The following is a 25,079-nucleotide window of genomic DNA, read 5'->3' as shown; positions in this document are numbered from 1 at the left end:
ATTGCGTTATGACCACTCACCCATTTTTGTACTTCAATGAATGTAAATATACAGTTTTGAGCATATATTGTTGTGAATTGTGGATGGTCTTCCCTTGGTGGGTGTTATTTGTGGCTATTCTTGTACACCAAGGGCTCCCTATTGTCTTTGGCTTGCATTACAAAGGCAGGAATCTCAAGATGAAGAACACAAATATCTCTATTGGTTGAAATTGCTAGCATAATAATGGGATTGTCATAGATTCTGAAATGACAATAAGGCAGTAATATAAACAACATATCTGCATTGCTTCTTACTTATTTTGTGTTCACTACCCATGTTGTATATTGGTATTGTATCTTTGCCTTGCTGGCTAAGACCATAGGCCTAGTCCATACACTGACCTAGATCCTCTTTTCATCCTCCTTTTTTGAGGGCAGGGTGAGAATCAAGGAGATTGGTTTATGGATATATATCTCCATGTATGGAACCTTTGAATCAGGCATGGCCTCAAATTCACAGTGCAGGTAAAGTTGTGCGCCCACTCTTCCCGATGACACAAAGAGGATCTGCAACCTAGGCAACTTACGAACTGTACCCATGTCTCGTTATGTGAACAATCAATCCATTGTCTTTTAAGATGAAATGGCCGTTAGGTTTACCTTTCCCCCCTTCTCATAAAGAATCTGAAGACACAAAAATCTTTAAACCTGGGAACATGTGAAAATCTCATTGATTGTGAATTCCTCCTAGGCAGTTATGTTTCCTAGAGAATGAGAGCTAATTGACTGAAAAGTATGTCATGAGCAAAGTCTGGGGGATTCTGGAAAGGGAGATAAAAGGCTAGCCGAGTCTAATGTTTTCCTTGACATCACGGCACTTACCATGCTCAACCTTCCCAAGGCACCGAGCAAGAAAAAATGGATTACGCCCTAAACAATAAAAGGCGGGTCATCCGCCTAGTCCTGCAGTGGGCTGCTTTGTATGGAGATCTCCTGCAAGAAGATGAAGCTGCCATGGCCTTTCTGGAGGTAGGGGCATAGCCGCTACAGGTGCCATTTGCTTTCAGAAGGATATTTATTTTTAAACATTTATTAGCTGCTTTCTCCCTTGCAGATCTCAAGGCAGTTTACAGCATAAACAAAACCCTATAAAAACAACAGTTATAAATCCATAACAGCAACCGTTTATGGAGAGGCACGAAAGAACTGTGTTGAGGCTATTTTCTCCAGTTTTAGAATTCACTTTCCAGGGAGATGACTTTAAACTGCAGAGCGATATTTCTGTCCGCAGTGAATTTTGCAACAATCAATATTGTGGCTGCAGTCGTAGGAAAAGAAAGATACCAGCTCATTGGAAAATGGTGTCTTATTTCGTAATTTGAACTGTGTCAGGTTAGAATAGTTGTGAAAATATGTCCATTGGGAAGACATGGGAACTAGACATTTGACTCTCATGTTAACTGGACAGAGCAATGTTGTGGAAACTTTCACATAGAAGCTGCAGTTAGTAATTGCTAGTAGCATATCTTTCAGAAATAATAAAAATATTAAATGTACAGTATAATTTTTTTTAAAAAAAATCCTGACTGTAAGATGAGAAAGTAGATTAAAACCTTTCCATGACAATCAAAATTACTTTTATTGATCAGATTACAAGACAACAATGACTAATTATTCATATTGTTTGGTCATGTTTGCAGAGTCACACTACATGTGATATTGGAGTTTTGTGACTGGAACTCCCTACGTGTCTGTTGTTCATCTTAAAAAAAGCAATGGAGGGAGGGGCTGATATGGATCATAGAAGTTTTGACACTTTTTTCTCTCCCTATGCCATTTTCCCAAATGAAATGACTTCCTTCTCAGGTTTCTATTAACTCTACTAGTGAAAAAAATACAGTCATGGGAGGAGTACCTGTCTTTTTCTCTCCTGGGGCTAAAAGCACAGCATGGGGATTGTGTTTGATTGGGAAAATGGTATCAGAGTAGAAAACTTCCTCTTTCTTCAGCACCATGGTCCCCAAGATATTGTATCTTGACAAATCAACAATTTCTTTGGATTATTGTTTGAAGAGTATTTTTTATCATTTACCAGGAGTTTTATGTGTCTGTATCAGATGATACAAGGATGATTACAGCACTCAAAGACCAACTCCCAGAGCTGGAAAAAATGATGAAACGGCTGTAAGTGTAACTTTCGACTGATTTACTCTTTACAGATCTCTAATATTAGCCATTAACCATTCCTGTTTTTGGAATAGCCACCAATGAAGAACTTAGCTAGAACATTTTTAGGAATGAGTCCAGTGACACCTTTACAACTAACAAAGTTCAGTTCTGGGTATAAACTTTCATGTGCATACCCAATTTTCCAGATACCTGAAGAAGTGTGCATGCACACAAAAGCTTATACCCAGAATTAAACTTTGTTGGTCTTAAAGGTGCCATTGAACTCAAACTTTGTTCTATTACTTCAGACCAATGCTCCCTCTAAGCTCTGGAGTCCTGTGAGCAAAAATTCTACTTTGTGAGCTACTGGCATTAAAGTTGTGAGTGAGCGATTTGGCTACTGCATAAATTAGTCTGCTCTGGAGTCATCCTTCCTGAGCTAGGACAAAAATGTGTGAGCTGGAAGCTAAAAAACTGTTAGCGCACACTAACTCAGCTTAGCGGGAACACTACTTCAGACCAACACGCTACCCACCTGAATCTATTTTTAGGAATGTTTATATATTTTATATGTATATATATATCTCCCATTGTTCCGCTTCATTGGCTGCTCCTTGAGAATGGCAGAAAAACTGAGAAAGAAATGACGGTGAGGCATTAACTGTGTAATATTAGATATTATTGGAGAGAGAGGGACTAGAGGATGGACTAGTTTATATTAACTATTAATATACACAGTCTCTCTCAGTGTCTCTGCCATCCTCAAGGAGCAGCCAAGGTAGTGGAAAGATGGGCTGGAGGGGTGGACCTTGAAGAACACTGGGAAACATCTTAGGCATTTTGTACTACTAGACAACATGGTGGAGAAGGCAACACAAGGTTTATGAAAACACTTTTGAGCCTGCTGGTCCTAAAAAGTTATGGGGGTTGTAGCCATTTAACGTAGAGAAAGAGTGGGTGGAGAAAGGGTTCAGTACCTGCCCTGCCCTGCCCTGCTGCTTCCGAACATATCGACCACATGACGCTGAGTCAGGCTGTCTAGGTCAGTCTTTCTGGTCAATATCTCTGTATTGAACCAGGAACTTATTTCATGCAAAGCAGGTAATGTACTATTGAGCCATGACCCCTGCCCATTCTTCAGTCTAAATTCCTGTGTCCTGAAGAATCCCCCCCCCCCCCCCGGTTTGCTGTTACATGTGTTTGCTAGAGTTCTAGTTAGAACCCCTTCCAGCTGCTGTTGTGGAAGTATCACAAAGAAAAGGCAGGTTGGTTCTGTCTTAGATGCCATGGTGCTAGCAGCAGTGTACTGCAAAATGGCAGCCAATGAGCAGAGTTCCTGTGTGACTTTGTCCAGCACTCCCTAACACCTCTATCTGGAAGTGTCCTAAGGCTGCATCCAGACATATTGAACCCAGTTAGTTGTGACACTGGAGTGCAAACAGTCTGTAACTGCTACATAGGAAAGTCTTGTAAAGCACACATAACCGTTAGACTGATAGATGGTTGTTCCAATCTTCCAAAAGAATGTCAGTGAATGCTGTTATTTGCTTTTGATAGATCAGAAGAAGCTAAAGCACCTCAGAAAAAGGTAAATATTTTTTAATACTCGATCATAAGAATAAAAATACCCCTATAAAAACTATTGTTTTCTCAACCAGTGCACATACCCAGTGAAGAGCCATTGTGGTGTAGTGGGTTGGGTGTCAGATTATGACGGGAAGACCCTGGTTCAAATCCCTGCTCAGCTGTTATATTCATTAGGTGAAGGGCCTTTCTTTCTCAGCAACCTGCCCTACTGCAGGTTGTTGTTAACCATAGGGGATTATTTAAACCACCTTGAATTCCTTGGAGAAAAGATGAGATCATAAATAAATCAAATAGCACCTATTTTTACCATTTGTTCTTGGGCCAGATACATCTGTACCACACACTGATGTGGTAATGAGTCACAACCAATCCTGTCTTATATATCCACATCATATGTATTTTAGAAAACACATGTTTATCATGGAGAGACATATTTATATGTACACGTGAACCATTGGATTTGAACACATTAAAAGGGTCATAGTTGAAGATGCCCTTCTGTAGCCAGAACACACAGGCATTTTACTGTATGAATATTTTGTTAGTCTGTGGATATTACTATTACGTACAGTATTTTACTGTATGAATATTAGTCTGTGGATATTACTATTACGTACAATAAATCTGAGATTTTCCTCACTCTTATGAAGATGGTGTTTTGTTTTTCCAGCACAAAGTTCTTTTGCAGCACTTTAATACAAGTGATGAAAGGACTCAAAAACGGCAGCCTATCAGGGGAAGTGATGAAAGTAAGTGAATGTGTGGGATCCTTAAACTGTGGTGCTAGAAGGGAATGAAACTCAGGTGGGTGGTCTACTAATGCCTTAAGGCATGATACTCTAAGCCCTGAACCAAACTCACCCCCATAATGAACTTCACTGTAGATGAACTCACTTCATCCTGATTTTGCTGTACTTTATACTGACGTATCTGTTAGTAAAGCAACCCCATGCCAGAGATTCAGCCAAAAGTGCACAACATTTTTTGCAAAAATCAAAAAATTATAATGCGCTTGTTGATTTTTAAGTGACTTATGGAGCTGTCCTAAACCTGAGTTACATCCTTTTAAATTCTGTGAAATCTATGGGCTAAGAAGGATATAACGCTGCTTAAGTTGACACAGTTAGGAGCAGGTCTGCTCACAAGTAATCCCCATTTTATTCAGTGGGGTTTACTCCCAGAAATGTTTTTTTCCCAGATTGCAGCTTTAAACTTAGGGATGTATGCATATATGTTCTATTTGTTTAACTTTTCATCTATGGCTGAAAAGACTGTTTCTGTCCCATCTGTTTTCTTTGGCAAATTCCCATTTTCTTTTGGAATTTTTAATGGTGTTTTATATCATGTTTCTGTTAGAAACAATTGTATGCCATTTTTACATGTTTACACTCACCTTTGGGGGAAAAGGCATCCGTTTTGTGTGTCTGTGTGTGTGCTTAGTGCCATCAAGTCGCTTCCAACTTATGGTGACGCCATGAATGAGTGGCCTCCAAAACTTCCTGTCATTAACAAACTTGCTCAGGTCTTGCAAGCTGATAATATCACTGGTTCAACCCATATCTCTTCCAGTTCATATTTACTTGAACAAATGTAAATCTGTTCATTATACGATCCATTTCAAGAACATTGCTTAGATTGCATTTTGGCACAATGAATGTTTTGGTGTTTTTCTTCAGATTTATTCTAATTTTAAATATTAACACTTCATGGTCTTTACCACAGTTAGCTCCTGGTCTTGTTTTAGCCGAGAGACTGGAGCTTCTCCATATTCTTCCAATTATGTCATTTGTTTGATTCCTGAATTGGCTATCCAGTGATGTCCACACATGCAGTAGTTTGTTCAGTTGCCTGAAATTTCTTTGCAGTGAACAATTTGTTGTCTTCACAGAATTCTGTGAGTCACTCTCCTGCTTCTTTTTGAGCTCCCAGTCCAAATTTTCCAACAATAATTGATTCTACTTTGTTTTTTTTTGATTTTCATATATGACTGAAAAGATTTTTTGTCCCGTTTATTTTCCTTGGCAAATTCTCATTTTCGATTAGCGTTTTTAAAGATATTTATGCAATTTTTTCTATTATATGCAGTTTTATGACATTTTTAAACTGTTTATACTCCACTTTGAAAAAAGGGCATGTATTTTAGCAGCAATATTTCTACTGAATTTCATTAATATTACTAGGTTTTAAAGGATGAAGCCCATTTTGTTCGTTGTGTGTGTGTGGGGGGAAATAGAAGTATCTGAAACTTCCCAAATCTAAATATCTCCCAATTTGGTAAGGTCTTGACTTAAAATAATATGTAGGGTTCATACTCCCAAAACATTGAAGCCTGTAAATCTTTACTCTTTATAACTTTTTATATTGTTCCTTTTGATACAAGCAGTGCTTAGAGCAAATATACTGTGAGAAATTGCAGGAACATGCATACCTGTGGCATGATTTTAAGGTTATCAAATGATGGTTTGTAGGAAAGCCAAAAGGATTCATCTCACTGGTCTTTTGCATTACAATTAAGAAAAACTAGAGGAAGGAAGCTATTAAGTACTGGAAATGGACATTTTATGAACATTCATGACATGATGATTAGAGTGTTGGATTAGGGCAAGGGAGACCGAGATTCAAATCTCTGTTCTGCTACGACGTTCAGTAAACAAACTTGGGCTAAGAAATAAATAATTTTAAATAGTGAGGTAGAATGCAAGTAGTCAGGTTACATACGACGCTTCCTCTATTTCCTTAGTTTAGCAATGCAATCCTAAACAGAGTTATACCTCCCTAAATCCATTGAAGTCAAAGCATGTAACTCTGATTAGGATTGCAGTGTGAGTTAGGTGCAATAGTTAAAAATAGTTTAGGACTTTCGGTATGTTTTGAGGACCATCGTAGACAGGGCTTTTTTTTGTAGAAAAAGCCCAGCAGGAACTTATTAGCATAATAGGCCATACCCAACATCAGGTCACACCCCTGACAGCACAGCTCATTTGCATATTAGGCCACACCCCATGTTACCAGAAGTGTGGTCATCCAGCCACACCCACCTTTTGCTTCTTATTCTCTTTACCTTGTTTGTTGTCAAAACCCAGGGCTTTTTGCATTTTAGGCCACACACCCCTAATTGTAGCCAATCCGAATGAGTTTCTGCTGTTCGGTGTGGCCTATTATGCTAATGAGTCCTGCTGGGCGTGGCCAACTTGGGAGCCAGCGGGAGCGCCGTTCCTGTGCGTTCCTGCCCCAAAATAGCCCTGATCGTAGAATGAAGGAGGTCCTTCCTGTTCTGCACCATATTGTCTGTCCCATTGTTCCAGCCTCTATTTATAATTCAGTTTCTCTTTTCTGTCTGAAGTTTTATTCAAGGTGTATTGCATAGATCACACCTATACCACTATCCGAATTCCCGTGGTGTCTTCTGTTAAAGAAGTTGTTAGTGCCGTGGCTGACAAACTGGGCTCTGGAGATGGCTTGATATTAGTAAAGATGAGCTCTGGAGGAGGTAAGGCATTTGCATAATCTTTAAACACTCCTCATTTACCTTGAAGCGGTGGACCATGATGGAATGGAAAGGCTCATACTGATCTTTTAAAAGACTTTTTCAAATTAGTTTTAATATCTGACAAACTGGACTCTCTCTCTCACTCTCTCTTAGGAAGAGTCATGAGCAGAGATAGTTGAAGGTTCATACTCCTCTCCTCCCCCCTTTGTAATCAGAAATCTAAAATATCAGATAGGAACATACCCTATAGATTAAGTACATGGCATAATTACATTATTGGAAGAACTGAAAATGTAAGCTTTAATTGATTTAATAATTACATTAATCTTGGCTGATTAATCCATGGAAGCTGATTTTAATTGGAGGGCCTGTGCATTATGGATACACTTGTTTATTTTTGACACTATTTTGTTTTTGGTATGTTAGTGTAATAAGGTATGGAAAGACAGCATTAAAGATGGTTAAAGATGGCCTTGCCATTTTCTATAAAGGTTGACACTGGTTTATTAAATTGCAAGTTATCCTGCTTTTACTTTCAGTGTCTCAGAAAGACCACCTACCCCAAGGTTTCTCAAATATGCAAATGGCCTAACTGCACATTACCAGTGATTATGCAGGTATAGTCCACCAGGACTCTGTGGTGCCTGTGGAACCTCCTGCCAGCTGCAAAAGCACTGGATGCCCTTGCCAATGGTGAGGATCATGGTGATGAAGCATTGTCGTGTACATGCTGTGAAAATGGGATATATAGGCAGCCACCCTGAGGAATGACACCCAGATCGCTGTGTGCCTATAAAATAAGCTTATGTGCATCTATTGCACCACAAAACCAATTGCCACCAAAGATCATAATTTTCCACATTGTTTCAGTGGCAGAATTTTTGCAGCATTTGATAGTTGAAATGTTAGAGAGAAAGGTCACCTAACGGGAAAGTCTGTACCATAGTCATTTGGATTATTCCGTTAGGATATCAGCACCTCTGGCTGATCCTTATGCTGAAGTATGTTCAGAGGGTATAGTGGATCTACACCTGAAACTGCAAACAGACTATCTGCTAATTCTAACAGAGGTAAATAGTGTCTTACTCACATTCCCAAGATTAGTACAGGAGAAGTATCCTCATATCTCTAAATACAAGTCCAAAGTCTAACATGTGCTTGTACAAACAGGAAATGGAGTGAGTTGCAGGATTCTGTCAAGCTGATGTGTCCACGCTGTGATGGGTTCTGCTTCAGTGTTCTGTTGGAGAAGGGCTTTTTTTTTTCTTTTAGCTACAGCTGACTTCAGCACGTCTCACTCCATTTTCTTTGTTTGGTTACAAGATTAATATTTGACCTTTAAGGTTGAAAATTATGCCAAGGTAAGGATTTGGAAAGGAAACACTGCTTTGAGATACTGCTGGGCCCAGTTTTAATGTGGCACTCTGACAGTTCATTAAAACTACACTGAAATGCAAAAGGAACTCTTGTCAAGGACTGTTCTTTTTGCAAATAAATTGGTGCCAGTAGTTTCAGTGTTTTGAAATTTCAATAGGATTTCCTTCACTGGTGTATGTGGCAATCTAATGGATATATGCTAGGACAGAGTGGTTTATAAGTCAGTTAAGCTCTTTTGCACCTGTCAGGGATGCACATGTTTTCCCAAGTGATAAACAGAAGTGTGTTTTAATTCTTTGGCTAGGAATTATTGTAATTCACTGGCTGGGATCCAGGCTGATATTTCTGCAGCTGTAAGAACATAAGAACATAAGAGAAGCCAATGCTGGATCAGGTCAATGGCCCATCCAGTCCAACACTCTGTCACACACAAAAATACCAAGTGCTATCAGGAGGTGTACCAGTGGGGCCAGGACACTAGAAGTCCTCCCACTGTTGACACACACCCCCCGGGACCAAGAATACAGAGCATCACTTGCCTTAGACCAAGAGTTCCTATCTGTACCTTGTGGCTAATGGCCACTGATGGGCCTCTGCTCCATATGTTTATCCAATTCCCAAACTTCTGCCCATAAGGTGTTTCCACCTGTGGAAACATGAGTCTGGATCCAACCCACTATATGGATAAAAACGGCTGTTACTTTCCTTAACAGATTATAATGTTAATTTTTAAAGAGTTTCTAAGTGATAAGCCCTGACCTGGATGACCCAGGCTAGCCTGATCTTATCAGATTTCGGAAGCTAAGCAGGGTCGGCCCTGGTCACTCTTTGAATGGGAGACCACCAAGGAAGTCCAGGGTCACTATGCAGAGGCAGGCAATGGCAGACTACCCCTGAACATCTCTTTCCTTGAAAACTTGACAGGATCACTATAAGTTGGCTGCAACTTGACAGCACTTTACACACGCACGCACACACACACACACACACACACGTGACAGCTTTTCTGATCTGGGGGTTAGAATAGCTTGGTTGCTTTCAGGTATCGTTAATGTCTCAGGGCAAAAGAATGATAAATCCCAATGACGGCTGCAGTGGTACTTCAAGCATGCTTCCATTATGGCCATATCTTAATACTTTGTCATCAGCATGGGATGCATGGGAACATTGGACTGGAAGACACTAGGCAGGTCTAGAAGGGGAGGAGACAAGTAGGGGGATTGAGAAGGGGGAATGGGCAATAGAGCTGAAAACTGCATGGACTTCGAAAGCAACTGGAGAAAATTCTGGGTGGGGTCAGAGGGTAGTTGTTGTCCAGGCAAAGATCTATCCCTAATCCAGAATCATATATCGCCAGTGCGGTGAAATGGTTCTAGTGCTGAACTTGGAACAAGGAGAGCTGGGTTCAAATCCCTTCTCAGCTATGAAGCGCAGTAGCCTTGGAGGAGTCAGTCCCTCTCTGCCTAAGGAATGTAGTGAGCAGAAAATGGGTGGGGGGGGGAATCCCAGGAGCTGCCCTCTGCTCCTTAGAAAAGGAAAGATGGGGGAAATGTAATAAATAAATAAATAAATAGCCATGTGAAGGGGACCATTAGGCTGCCTGAGTGGGTGGAGCTACAAAGAAACCTGGGAGGGGCATGTAGTAGCTAGTTTTCAGCCTCACAAAGCTTGCCGTAAGCAGGGGTGCCAGGTCCTTACCTTCTGTTTGCGGGGGACTTCAGCCTGCTTCCCTGGATCTTCAAAGCATGCACACTACGATGATATCACCAAGAAGCAGGAGTCATTTCCTGCAGGAGCGCACAGGAGTGGAGCTCCGGCGGTAAGGAGCCCAGGGGGTGGGCACATGCAACAAGCCCCGCCCCCTGCTTCCAGCAGCCCTCAGTCAGAGCAAGAAGCAGCCAGGTAAGTTGCAGAGCCCCCCCCAACCCGCCTTCAGGTACAAGCTCTCCCTCCTCTGTGAGGGCAGATCTGCGCGTTCCCCCCCCCCCATAGCTTGCAATCCAAAACAGTCCAGTGGCATCATTAAGACCAAGTTTTATTCAGGTACAAACTCTCCCTCCTCTGTGAGGGCAGATCTGCACGTTCTCTCCCCCCCCCAATAGCTAGCAATCCAAAACAGTCCAGTGGAGCCTGAGCGGTGGGTATTGCCTTCTGACACACTTCCGGTGATGTCAGGGTGTGTGTGTGGCATATGCAAATGAGTTATACTAATATGTTATGCTAATGAGCTCCTGCACCTCTTTTTCTACAAAATGACCCCTGCCAAGAAGTGACATCATCATGCTGGGAAAGTTGTGCAGGGGACACTCTATGTTACAGTGTCCCCTGCGTGACGTGCCCAGCACAATGACGTCACCTCCAGGTGATGTCATTGTGCCAGGCACTTCGGGCACGGTGGGGCTCTTTGGGGCAGGGCTTCCTCCACCGGCCAGCTGGCCAGCAGTGGATTGGGGGCCCTGAAATCAGGGGAAACCCTGCCCCCATCGGGGGGATGGCAACTGTAGCCATAAGGCACACTAGAATGCGTCTTCCCAGGGTCATTTTTGCAGTGCAAACACATCACATGCCCGTAGTGATATCCCAAGTACATCCCCCAGAGGCTATAAAGAGGAGAATGAACTTCATCTGGATAGCTGTTCGTGCCTTTTTATAATCTTGTGGTTGCCCCCAAAAACAAGTCTGATATTTCTGGCTAGGTTGGTCTGAGCCTGGCCAATTACTGGGTAAAGAACTTCATCTGCAGTTTTCCTTGCAAGACAGGCCGAATACAAATGAAACACATTTTAAGAAGTAAAGAATTAGGAGGCCCATGTGAAAGTTGTTGGAAATGTATAGACATTGCCGCATTCATACACTGTGTTAAATCAGAGCTTGTTTAAACCATGCTTTCTGCAACAATCTCTTGTTAATCTGCCAGATATAAGTAACAAATGCCAGGTTGTATGTAAGGTCCAGTTTGTCCACTAACTTCTCTTCATCTTCCCTATATTTCCATCTCTGTGGCCAGAAAATTGCAAGGGTCAGTGCTATTTAACAGAGAAGTTAAGAGGATCCCTGCTGGATCAGTGGTTCATCTAGTCCAGCATCTTGCTTCTTACAGCAGCCAGTCAGTTGCCCTTGAGGGCCATTTAACAGATCATAAAGGCCAAGGCCTTCTGCTGATGTTGCCTTCCAGTGCTGGTATTCAGCAGCTTACTGCCTCTGGGTATAGAGGTTCTTTTTAGTTACCCTGGTTAGGATAATTTGCCACATAGTTGTCCAGTCACCCAATCTGGTGAAATCCTTCTGTAACTCTTCACAACCCACCTTGGGTTTCACCATCCTGAATAATTTGGCAATCCTTTGCAAACTACTACACACACCCCAAATTCCAGGCCATTTATGGACAAACAGTGGTTGACAAACTAGCTACAAACCCTAGTTTGAAATTTCTGGTCTGGTGCCAACATGGTTTGTTAGAAAAGCTGCATTCCTGAGTCACAACTAACCAGTGTAAACCACAGTTCATCATGGTGTCTGACCATAGGAGCATGGTATTCGCAGAGAGCAATCCTAAGCAAGTCTATTCAGTATCTTATTCAAGTCTGTTCAATTGGGTTTACCCCCAGGGAAGTGCCTTTAGGATTGTACTGATAGTCCAGTCATGAGACTAGGTATAACTAGAAGGTGACTACACTGTAGAAAACAGTAGTGTTCCGCCCTGGTCAACCATTCTGTTCTGTACCAGAGATACATCTAACATCTTAAGTTTGTTGCTAATATCCTTGATAACTGTTGTAAATTTTGTAACATACCTCTTATGCTTTTGTTATTTTACAGAAAAGGTGGTGTTGAAACCTAATGATGTTTCGGTGTTTACAACTCTCAGCGTTAATGGCCGTCTTTTTGCATGCCCTCGAGACCAGTTTGACTCACTGGTATGTAAGTACGTTAACCTCTGTCAAACATTCCCAATTCAGAGGCTCTCTTTGGAACAGGATCCTTGACACAGGTCTTTCTTAGCCTGCATTTTTCTTCTTTTCAGCCTTTTAACAAATGGTCTTTTCCAGATTTTCAAAGCGCATGGTAGGCAAGAGTGTGGTAGAAGTCCATCGCTATGAATAAAGATAATAAAATCTTTGTATAAAGTAGGGCGTTTATTATTTCCCATTTCATACTAGAGACTGCATGCAAGAATAATGTTACTCAAGTTTCTGATGTGAAAGTGATTACGTATCCCTGTCCTATATGTTTTTCTTTTAGTAAAAAGAAGTTGAACGCAATAAGATGAAATATTATATAGGCTGGGGTATGATACAGCCACAGCTCTTTTAAAATAGGATCTCAGCACATTATAATTAAAATCCTAGATGTTCACATCTTTTTTACAGTCTGGTTTTCTATGAGCACACACAAAAAAAATATTTACAAATATTTACCAGAAGTAATTCTGCCGTTCTCTAAGGGGGTCACTTTTACAGACTTGGATGGGGGTGGAGTGGTTTGTTTTAAAACTGTGCTTTCAGTTCCTTTTAACTTGATTAAAAGCAGCTTTCATTGCTCCAAGCCTTGTGGTTTGCTTCTAATAAGCTGCTTTGTAGCCTTCATTTCCTTTCAGAGGCACCGCAAAAAAGACATTACCATTGCTTCAGGTGCAAAGATATCTTTAGAACTATGTCTATTTTTCAATACAAAAATAGAAGTGCAGGGTACAACTACAGAAAAAAGCTATGTTAACCAGCACTTGGTTAACTGGGCAGCTTGGTTAATTAGCATGCTGGCAAAGCAACTTGGGGCAAAGGCTGCATGACTCACTCAGTCACAAACATTTAAAAAAAATTATTGTATGGTATTGTGTGTAGCATAGCCAGGAGATCGAAGGATTGTCTGGCTGCCTGACGCTCTAGCTATTTTAGTGCAAGCTAGGCTTGTGTTTTGGGCTGAGAGAGCTGTGAAAGGGCTGTGACTGACCCAAGGTCACCCAGCTGGCTTCATGTGGAGGAGTGCAGAATAGAACCCGCTTTTCCAGATTAGAGTCCGTTGCTCTTAAGCACCGCACCATGCTGGCTTTCACTCGGTTACATACTAGCTGAGAGACTTCGGCAGGAGCTGACCATCTCTGCCTCTCTGGATTCTATGGGTCTAAATCAGGAACAGAACTTGCAAGACAAATTAATTTAAATACATTTTTCTTCAACTCAAGCTTCAACTCAACCATACAGAACAATGCAACAAAAAATTTATAGCAAACACATATGTTTAACCATGAGCAGAAACTTGCAACAGGTAGTCTCTCGGTGAGTTCAGTTGAATAAGACATTCTTCTTTGCAACATCCCCCCAGTTCATGAAGGTGCTGGATTCTTCTGATTTACTCCTTTTTTGAAAGGAATTCAGTTCCATCAAATTGGACAACACAGTAGCCGGACTACGATTTGCAGCGTGAAAGACATAGCCCTTATACAGGGTGATGAGAGCTCAGAAAATCTTTTCCAGCTCTCTAGCAAACAGCCTGTCCTTTCTGCTAACCTATGTTCTCTGCCCTTACTGGGCTTAGTAAATGTATGGGGGGGGGAGTGGAATGTGTGTATAATAGTGCCCCCCACTTCTGTGCTCTGGGTTCTATCTTTCCCACTTTGGGCTTTCTGAAAAGTGAGGGGACACTTTGGAAAATGGAGGTGAGTGAAGTACAGGTCCCTTCAGGGGGCTCATTCAGTCCTGCTCTGTATTCATAAGTGTAATAACAACATAGTCTAGCCAAAATTGTGCAGTTGCAGATCTGATTTATTTTAATGGGAGAATTCAGTGCCTGCTGTTAAAATGAATTTGATTTGAAACATTTTAACTTTACCTGGCTTGAACTCACATTTTTAATACTTATGCTGCCTTTTCTTTTGGAAAAGTTTATGAATGTATGTGGCAAAAGCTTTAGAAAGTAGACTGGGAAGTTTAAGGGTCTGATTAGAGTAGACGGTACGTTAAAATGCAAGTTGGGTTGGGGAAAATCCCAACCTAACTTGCTGTAACATGTGACCCAGCACTCAGCATACAAAAAATGTGCAGTGGGGGGGGGGGGCTCCTGTGCTTGCGTGTGGCAGCATGAGAAGCTTCATTATTCCCTCCCGCCCCGCCCGTTTTTGTGCGGGGAGGGGCTGTTTGTTGTACTGCTGGTTCTACGTGTCTGCTAGGGTCACTCATTAAACGTGAACTGAGTTGGGGTTTCCTCTAGCCCAGCCAGCCCCTAAATGGACAGGCCAAGCTGGGCAGCTGCAAGCCAGCACCACAGGGGACACTCAGAGCCAGTTTGGTGTCGTGGTTAAGTGTGCAGACTCTAATCTGGGAGAACCGGGTTTGATTCCCCACTCCTCCACTTGCACCTGCTGATGTGACCTTGGGTCAGTCACAAGCTCTGGCACAGCTGTCCTTGAAGAAGAGCAGTTTGTGTCAGAGTTCTCTCAGCCCCACCCACCTCACAGGGTGTCTGTTGTGGGGAGGGGAAGGGAGAGGAGTTTGTAAGCCGCTCTGAGACTCCAAGTGAAGGGCGGGGTATAAATCCAATCTCTTCTTCTTCTTCTTCACCTCAGAGCCTTCAGTTGCCACAGTGAACCAGTTTCCCTCATAGAATCATAGAGTTGGGAGGGGTCATATAGGCCATCTAATCCAACCCCCTGCTCAATGCAGGATCAGCCTAGAGCATCCCTGACAAGTGTTTGTCCAGTCGCTGCTTAAAGACTGCCAGTGAGGGGGAGTTCACTACCTCCCTAGGCAGCCGATTCCACTGTGGCACAACTCTGACTCTCAAAAAGTTTTTCCTAATATCCAGCTGGTACCTTCCCGCCTCCTCCTGCCCTGCTGAAGGGCCTAAGCTCAATGACCGCTGTAACCCTCGTTGAGCGACTGTGACTTGGCTCTGCTTCTTCCTGGCCACCAGCAGCCCACCAGGAACTTTCCCAGAAAGTCAAATGGCCAGTCCTCCTCTAACATACAGAGTTTTTAAGATCCTGATTCTGATATTTCCATTGCCAGAACAAAAAGCGCATAGGTTCGTTTACAAAAGCTTATCTCCCACTCGTGGTTATCGCCTTCACATGAGAAGAGATAAGCCCTTGTGTAATTTGGTGATATGAGCTGCGGTGGCTCAAGTGGTTAAGACGCTGAACTGCAGGCTGTGAAAGGTCAGTAGTTAAGCAGTTCGAGACCCGGGTGCTGCATGACGGAGTGAGCTCCCGTCTCTAGTTCCAGCTCCTGCCAACCTAGCATTTTGAAAGCAAGAAATTGCAAGTAGATAAATAGGTACCACTTTGGTGGGTAGGTAACAGCGTTCCGTGCGCCTTGGTGTTTAGTCATGCCGGCCACATGACCACGGAAATGTCTTCGGACAGCGCTGGCTCTTCGGCTTTGAAATGGAGATGAGCACCGCAACCCTAGAGTCGGATTCGACTGGCTTTCGAGCAAGGGAACCTTTACCTTTACCTTTAATTTGGTGATAACCAGTTCTCATAGTGGAGCAACTGGTTACTGCTTAAAATCACTGTGGCTTTACAGTTTGTGTTTTTTTAATCTATAAACTGGATAGCCACTAGTACAGGAAGGGGAGAAGGAAGCCGAACTATAAATGTTCTGTTCTCTTTTTTGACAGCAACTGGTCTCCTGGCAGAACCGATAAGTCTGCTTTTAAGGAAAAAGCAGCTTTTCCCTTCCAGTAGCTGCCATAAAGCTTTTAAAAACATGCATCTGCTTGCCCCGTCTTTGCTAAGGCTTTTGAGGGTTCTGCCTTCGGAAACAGAGTACCAGGCTTATTAGTTAGAATAAAACCAATATAGATTTACAGCCTAGCTGTAAACCAGTTAAATTCTCTGTGCTTTTGTTTCCATTGGCTAGGTCCTAGTGGTCTCTAGATGATGCTTTGTCCCCAAACTTCTCCCTCTGGTTGTATTATGTGTGTATGATATCAGTGTCATACCAGGCATGTATTTCCCAGCAGATACCAATGTGTGGGCACAACACTTCAAAATAAGCATGTAATAAACACATAAAATCCTTTGTACATAGGCTTGAAAAGTGCAAATAAGGTTTCTTAAGCAATCCAAGAATAACTTTACTATTTGGATGTAAGACAATGGATTTTTCTTTTCTTTATGCCCAATTCAAATGTTATGCCAATACCTAAGTGTGTCTTGGACTATTGTTAACAAATATTGCCACAACAAATGATAATGACAGAAATGTGCAACCATCCCCTGTTCAGAAATCACACCTAACCAACTCTTGTTAGACATTTTTGGTTCTATTTTAGCACATATACTGAGAAGGTGCTTTGTACCCAGTCCTTCCAACATGCATGGCCGCCATTTTGTCTCAAAGAGACAATGTGTGTATTTTCAGCCTTGGTACACTTTTGCCAGATTTAGGTTCATGTGTACCAACGTTGAAAAGGCCACTGCTGGGGGGAGCATGGTTCCCCTCCAGAATAATATACCATGTGGCACAGGAAGCTGAAACAAGGACCGCCTGAAATTGCTGCAAGAGGTTTCGTTCTGTTCATATAACTTGTTCTTCTTGTGCAAGACGGAGTGGAATGTGTGACTTAGTATGATTTCTCCTAAGTTTTATAGCAATATTGCTATGCCTGCCCCACATGGTATTTTGGTCTTGAGTGTCCTCCAACCCTCAACAGCAGCTTTATAGAAAGTGCCAAGGGAAGATAGAAAGGTGGGAAAGATCCAGTTCTGCCATGTCTCTCTGTTCATGGGAGCTTGGATCCAACTCATTATAGATGGTACATTTTTCTTATTCCACAAAGTACATCACAGGTGGATTTTTCTTATCCCAGAAGGGATCCCATGTTTCCATGCATGCTCAGTTGCAGGAATCATGCATGAAGCCCAGCTCTGGGTCTGGAAATCATGTTGTATGAATTATTATTCACTGGTGCTGACCTAAACTGGTTGTCTGCACTGACTGCAAAACTCATCAGTTTACTAGTTTAAAAAGAGCCTTGCTGAGATGTAAAAGGGGGAGGCCTCAGTAGTGGGTGGAAATCATGTGTTGACAAGCAGACTTTCCACCCTAGGCTATATGGGGAAGTGCAAAGCTAAATAGTGCTTAATGCACAGTATAGACTGCAGGACCTGGATGCAAATTAGAATCAAACCAATACACCTCTAAGCCCCATCAAAATGCCACTGAAGATAGAAGTTAATTCTCACTTGGGAAAGGAAGTTGATTAGAACTTTGGGTCTTAGAGCAGAGATGAGAGGAACCATGTAAGACCCAAGAGCTTTCAAAGATATCAATTAACTAACCTTTGCTGATTGTCAAGTGATTTAGAGTTATACCTTTTTAAGTCCTTTGGAATCCAGGGTTTTCGAAGGCTGTGTCTCTTCTGAGAGTGGCACTGTTAAATCAGGTTTAACAAATGCTAGGGAGTGCTACATAGGGCAAGAAGTGAGAATTATGTGGATATCATCCTAAATAGGGATGCCAGCCTCCTGGTGGGACCTGAGGATCCCCTAGAATTACAGCTCATCTCTATACTACAGAGATCAGTTCCCCTGGAGAAAATAAATGCTTTGGAGGGTGGACTCTATGGCACTGCACCCCACTGAGGTCCGTGTCCTCCCCAGGTTCCATCTGCAAATCTCTGGGGTTTTACCAACCTGAATATGGCAACCCTGCCCCCTCATCCCCCGCTGGTAGTCAGGGGGGACTTGGCAACCCTAAGTGATTATCATACATGTGTCTGCTTCACAACATGTTTAGATGTTGTGAGGCAGACATTTTGTGTGTGTATGTGATCATCTCACATGCCAGTCTTTTTGTACTATATGTGTGTGGGTGTGGTGTGTGTGTCTTACACCAGTATTTCCCTGGAGAAATCCTTTACTTTGGAAGACGCCCTTATGTTTCTCCTCTACATTTGAAAGCGTGTATGTGATCATCTCACATGCCAATCTTTTTGTACTATATGTGTGTGGGTGTGTGGGGTGTGTGTCTCACACCAGTATTTCCCTGGAGAAATCCTTGACTTTGGAAGAAGCCCTTATGTTTCTCCTCTACATTTGAAAAAGAGAGTTCCTAAGAAAGAAGGAAGAGATCATATTAATAAAGGTCTCAAAGTGTCATCATTCTTGTCCACAGACACCACTGCAGGAACAGGAAGGCCCCTCGACTGGGACCATGGGAACATTTGAACTCATGAGCTCCAAAGACTTAGCATACCAGATGACAGTGTACGACTGGGAGCTCTTCAACTCTGTGCATGAGGTAATGAGAAATCATGCGTCCCATCTATTTCATTTCAAGCTTTCCCATCTAAGGATGTGGCCTAGTTTATATACATGGAGCAGAACTAGATAGTAGAACCCAGAGGTGGACTGTACACTTGTTGAGCAGGGATTATATTTATTCAGAGTTTAACAAGTTCCTCCTTAGCTGTGCTGTTTTTCTGCACTCAAAACTGCAGTCTAATGTGTTATATTTTATTCTACCTCATCAAGGCTCTACCACATAATTTGCACCTCATTCTGCTGTGCAGGTAGGCATAGGGTAGCCTCAACTCACATTTCATACAAGCTGACTTATACCAAGAAGCATTCAGATGTCGCATCAAGCCTGAGTATGGACAAACCAAGCCTGTTGTTGTCCTCCCACACGCACACCTTACTTTCCCCTCCTTTTCACACAGAGCGTGATGATAGAATTCCAGTTCAAAGCCAGTTCTAGTTACCTGGGATGCATGAATGTGGATGTGCAGTTTAACTGGAGTCCTCCTAAACTGCGATTTTAAATTAGAGTTTAATCCAGGCTTAGGGCCAAACTGAGCATTATGCTGGGGGTTCTGTGAATGAAGTTCACAGTGTTTTCTTCCTTTAAGTATAAAGCATACAGCACCCAGTTTGGATCAGAACCATGGCACAAAGGAAGGAGAGGCCTGAAATGGCCCAGTGGAGTTGCTGTTTGCCACACTGGGACAGACATGCAGGTGGTAGCCTTATCAGTCAGTATCGTTGTATGTTTTCAGTTTGGTGTAGTGGTTAGGAGCATGAACTCTAATCTGGGAGAACCAGGTTTGATTCCCCACTCCTCCACCTGCAGCTGCTGGATGACCTTGGGCAAGTCGTAGTTCTGATAAGAGCTGTCCTTGAAAAAGAGCAGTTTCTGTCAAGAGCTTTCTCAGCCCCACCTACCTCACAGGGTGTCTGTTGTGGGGAGGGGAAGGGAAAGGAGTTTGTAAGCCACTCTGAGACTCCTTCGGATAGTGAAGGGCAGGGTATAAATCCAATCTCTTCTTCTTCACTGGAGTTGTTTCGGGTAAGGAAAATGGCATGTGGGCTAGGCCTTAAACCCCCTGCTTTGCACTTCGAGTCCCAGTCATAAGCTGCTGTTTAAGGAAAAATCTCCAGGTGCTTCATATGCAGAACTCCCAGCATCCTATCTGGTCTGGCCTGAGACTTCCATTTTGTGGTGGGAAACTAATTGTGGCTAAGCCACACTCCTGCATTGTCTGTCATGGGTGTAACCCAAGTTAGTGTTGAACCAGGATCCCTTCTTTGTGCTCTGATCAAAAATGGAGTAGGGGCTATGTGCATCCAAGCTTAATATTAGCTGGAGATGATGACTCAATGAAGCCGAAGTCAGATCATTAATCCATTTAACTCATTGTTCTATACTATAATTGGCAGTGACTCTCTAGGGTCTTGGCCAAGTAAAGGTCTTTCCCCCTGTAACTAGAGAGGCCAGGAAATCTTCTGCAGGCAAAACATGTACTCTGCACTGCATCACAGCTCTTGCAATAGGGATTTCCTCTCTTAGTTGGCAAGATGAATAAACAGCAAAAACGAAAATCTTCCTGTCATTAAGAAAGAATTTCCTGCCTTGCCCTGGATAGCCCAGGCAAGCCCGATCTCATCAGATCTCGAAAGCTAAGCAGGGCTGACCCTGGCAAATACTTGGATGGGTGACCTCCAAGGAATACCAGGCCTGGGACTCAGAGGCAAGCAATAGTAAGCCACCTCTTTGAAACATCCGAGCCCCACTAGGGGTTGCCAGAAATCACCATGACTCCCAGGCAGTGTTCCCTCTAAGCTGAGTTAGCGTGAGCTAGCTCACTGTTTTTTAGCCTCCGGCTCACACATTTTTGCCTCCGCTCAGGAAAGATGGCTCCAGAGCAAACTAGTTCGATGCAGCAGCCAAATCGCTTGCTCACAATTTGAATGCCGGTAGCTCATAGAGTAGATTTTTTGCTCACAAGAACTCCACAGCTTAGAGGGAACATTGCTCCCAGGCTCATAAGCATACACATATATACACACACATACAATTTTAAAAAATTAAAAAGGAAAAAAAAATCCCTAAAGGCTGGACAAAAGACACACCCCACCTCTCATTTGGGGTGATGCTTAGTTTGGGAGGAAGGACCAGGAGTAAGCCTCCTAGACTCCTTGTGTACACTCCTGTGCGCATCACACGGAAGTGTGTTTTACCGAACAGTATGCTTTACAACATACACTGCAGTATACTGTTTTAAAGAACATAAATCCTCTGCCTGCTTCTGATTCTTCCCTGTCTCCTTTGTTTTGTCCCCCCCCCCCAGCTGGAACTGGTCTACCACACATTTGGAAGGCACAGTTTTAAAAAGACGACAGCCAATTTGGACCTATTTCTGCGAAGATTTAACGAAATCCAGTTCTGGGTGGTCACCGAGATTTGTCTCTGTTCCCAGCTCAGCAAACGAGTTCAGCTCCTGAAGAAGTTTATTAAGATAGCTGCCCAGTGAGTATAGACAACCGAGGTCACAATATCCAGAGGTGTCAAATGTGCACTTTGCAGTGATTGGAGAAGACATTCGCTTACCTCAGCCAAAACCTGGTGACCATTTGTTTCAGATGGAAGCAGTTTATCTTCACACAGTCTGTCTGGGTTTTTGAGACTATGCCGGATTTCTCTTTTTTGTGAATCTGTTACCCCAGATCTGCTTCCGATTCTCTCAGGCGATCTGTGAGGCTGAGTGATTAATTACTCACTCGCCCCCTTTGTTGTTTAGGACGAATCTGAACCTCTGTTTCTTACAATGGCATGCAGTAGTAACTACGCTGTCCTGCCTTTGCATTATCGCAAAAATTGTGATGACATGTAAATAGGAATATTCAAGGGTATGCTATAAAGCAGTATTTTAAAAATTATGAATGGGTAAATAGTGATTTTTTTAAAAAAAAAAATCCTGGGACCATTTGTAGAGTCCAAATTCTCTAAAACAGCAGTGTCTTCACTGTAAGCAGTAAACTATATGGGTTGCTGAGTGTTCTCAGCTAAAAAAAATATATCCTGGGACCATTTGTAGAGTCTAAATTTTCTAAAACAGCAGTGTCTTCACTGTAAGTAGTACTTAACTATATGGGTTGCTGAGTGTTCTCAGCTTTGTCCATGTTAATAGATAATACAGCATCCCATATGACAAAATACTCAACAATCAAGGGCTGTTGTATTAATGCCAGTAAGACCAGGTGTTGCATAGCAGTTAGAGTGTCGGACAAGTTCACTGGGTAACTTTGGGCCAGACATACACTCTCAGACTGACCTACCTCACAGGGAGTTTGTTGTGAGGATAAAGTAGAGGACGGGAGAACAGTGTTGTAACTCAGTTTGGGATATAGATACTTAGATAAATAACCAATAAAATAGCAACAGGCAAACATCTTAAGGTCCATATCAGAAAGGGCCTTCCAAATGGAACCAATATTGAAGAAATCTCTGCTGGGGAAAAGCTTTTCCTGAGAGTTCTAAACTCATATGTAATTTGTGGGAGCCTTCCCTGTGAATCACAAAACCACGGCCCACGACCAACCACAGCCACCCCCCAAAATTTACCTGTGGGGGCTATGTCTGTGGAACCAGCAGAGACTGCTAAGTTTGAAGGTGGTGAGGGTGTAGCATAGGAAGAGTCTCTCTTTATCCCTGTGTATCTCCCCTCTGCTCTCCTTGTCTGGAGGCCTAAATATTTGTGTGAGAATCACAAAGGTCCAGGAATCCTGAGAAACAGAGTCTGGATACAGTCCCTCCTGACACCTGAACTGCAGTCCCAGCTCGATTTCATAACACATAACTCTGTATCGAAGGTCAGCATTATAAAGTACTTGGATTAATATCCCAAGCCTAACGAATATGAACTTCAAGATCATCACCAGTTAAGAGACTTGTAAAAGGAATTTCTTCTCTTTTTAGACTGTATAAAAATATCATGCTTCAGCTTGTTTGTACACAGCAGGTGTTGCACGTTCTGATCAGTAGAGGGCAGTAGCTTATGTGCAAAAGAATGAAAATGAAATCTCCCCCCCCCCAATCCGTAGCAAAAAAAAGAGGAGGGAATGTTACTAAATAAATTATTTTTTAAAATTCCAATATTTTTTTTTAACAAATATCAAGCAGTCATTATGCATGATAAGAAAAAGATAGTTGGGGGGAAATTTGGGAGTTGAGCAGTGAGACAGGTTCCCAGTGTCACAAGAAATTGGATCTCATACAGGCCAGCTTGACATTCTCCTATCAGTTTCCATGTTTGTTGGACCACTGCTTTGGTAAACTAAATAGCAAAAGGTAGGCTTGTACTTATTACTCGGCCTACTTGGGAAGGTCTGTAAATTTCCCAAGTATAAATTGCCATGTTGTATTTCTTTCTATTAACTTCAGTGTTGTGGAGTTCTTTCCCACGAGAAAAATTGCTACTATGGCAACAGGTTTCTTGGGGGTTTTTTTTTGGTAAGAGCAATAAATGTAAAGTGAATGTGAGTTAGCAAGGGAAGATGTGCTGTAATTTGTTCAGAATAAGTGAGTACAAAGATTTTTGTTCATTAAAAGCCTTGGTCAAGAGCCCAGACATACATGTTCATACTTTCAAATGGAGACACAGAATCCTGGGTTGAGCAGACGACTGTGAACTGGCTCCTGTACCCACAAACACCCAGCTGCTGTTTGGGAATCTGGTGAAATTGCATGCTTACAAATAGGGATGGGCATGAACCAGAAAAATGCAGTTCATGGCATGCCTGGTTTGCGAACCACAGACTGTTATGAACTTTTAAGAGCTAAACAAACTAGTGAGGTGTGTGATGCAGTAGAACAGCTTCCCCAGTGTGCAAGAGACACTGAACTTGCAGGGTGATCTGCAGCTAACTCTCCTCTATCTGCCGTCCAAGTTTGGTGAGGATTGGATTTATGGGGACTGAGTTATGTGTCCCCAAAGAAAGTGCCCTCTTCCTCCATCGTTTCCAATTGAGGAAAGAAACCAGCAAAAAAGCAAGGGCAATAGAAGCCCAACAGAACAGAATCAAAGTCCCTGAGAATCTCTGCAGCAAAAACTGAAGGTGGGGGACATTTTTGCAAGCCCAGCAGAACCAGTGCAATGTACAGAGTGCCCAGCAGTACCAGTGCAAAGAGTGCCCAGCAGAACCAGTGCCATTGTGGCAATGCCAGCTCAACAGGACTGATACGAAGTACAGAATCATGATCCAAGCAAGCCCAATTTGCAAGCCCAGCATAACTAGTTCAGTGTGCAGAGTGCTACTGCGGTAATGCAAGTAAAAGAGGACTGATGTCAAACCAGAGAATCCCTGCAGTACAAACTGAAGGGGGGGCATTTTCTCAAGTCCAACACATTTTTCAGGCCCAGCCCAGTGTACAGAATGCCCAGCAGAACCCAGTGCCGCTAGAGTACTGCGAGCTTAAAAGGACTGATCTTAAAGCAGAGTCAGAAGAAATCCAAGCCGGGGGGGGGAGATTTTGCAAGCTCAGCACGACCAGTTACAATGTGCAGAATGCTCAGCAGAACCCAGTGCCACTGGCATTGCAAGCTTAAAAGCACAGGATCATAAATCCAAGCAAGGGGGGTGGGATTTTGAAGCTCTGTGCAAGAAAGTGGGAACAAAAAGGAATGTTGGCTAAGGGGAAGGGGGGCCTCTTAAAACTGACATGACTAGTTTGAAATAGACAACAGTGTCTCCAAAGCTGGAGAATCCCACTCCCCCATGTTGCTTTGAAGTTTGGAAAACATTTTGTTTGAGCTGAGACTGTCTGGAAGTGTATCCATTCACTAACCTCCACGGACTGCTCGAAAGTTCATGCCAGTTGATCTGCCAAAATTCTTCATGACCTTTAGTTCATGAGCCAGTTCATGCCCATCCCTACTTACAAATAACCACACAGCAGAAACCTCCCAGTATATAGAAATTAAAAAACACAAACTGGGAAAGTTGCTATCATATGCAAAAAATATGTATTAGAATAGCAAACACATCAAGTGTGCAAATGGAAATACATTTATAAGACATACAATATTACAAACCAACAGTTCACAGTGTCAACAGTTTTCCAACAATTTACAGTCCAACAGTATCAACAAATTACGAAGAGTCCGGCTTCAACTTCATTTCGATGGAAAACTTCATCAGAAATTATTACCAGTGCTAAGAATTATATGTCACTGTTAGAAGCATTTAGTTG

The 25,079-nt window shown here is 42.5% G+C and overlaps 1 protein-coding gene across 1 annotated transcript in view; it reads left to right on the top strand.

Moving 5' to 3' along the window:
* Positions 1 to 25,079, top strand: part of RAPGEF4 (Rap guanine nucleotide exchange factor 4) — a 236,578-nt gene that overhangs the window by 201,595 nt on the left and 9,904 nt on the right. The window contains exons 17-24 of the mRNA XM_015407277.1: positions 860 to 1,010; positions 2,077 to 2,165; positions 3,708 to 3,738; positions 4,408 to 4,486; positions 7,081 to 7,227; positions 12,424 to 12,521; positions 18,723 to 18,848; positions 21,178 to 21,356. Of these exons, the coding sequence (XP_015262763.1) occupies positions 860 to 1,010; positions 2,077 to 2,165; positions 3,708 to 3,738; positions 4,408 to 4,486; positions 7,081 to 7,227; positions 12,424 to 12,521; positions 18,723 to 18,848; positions 21,178 to 21,356 (900 nt within the window). The remainder of the gene's footprint in view (positions 1 to 859; positions 1,011 to 2,076; positions 2,166 to 3,707; positions 3,739 to 4,407; positions 4,487 to 7,080; positions 7,228 to 12,423; positions 12,522 to 18,722; positions 18,849 to 21,177; positions 21,357 to 25,079) is intronic.

The sequence above is a fragment of the Gekko japonicus genome, unplaced genomic scaffold, assembly GCF_001447785.1.
Source record: "Gekko japonicus isolate JY-2015 unplaced genomic scaffold, Gekko_japonicus_V1.1 scaffold66, whole genome shotgun sequence".
Classification (NCBI taxonomy): Eukaryota; Metazoa; Chordata; class Lepidosauria; order Squamata; family Gekkonidae; genus Gekko; species Gekko japonicus.
This window is presented reverse-complemented; position numbering and strand designations above follow the sequence as displayed.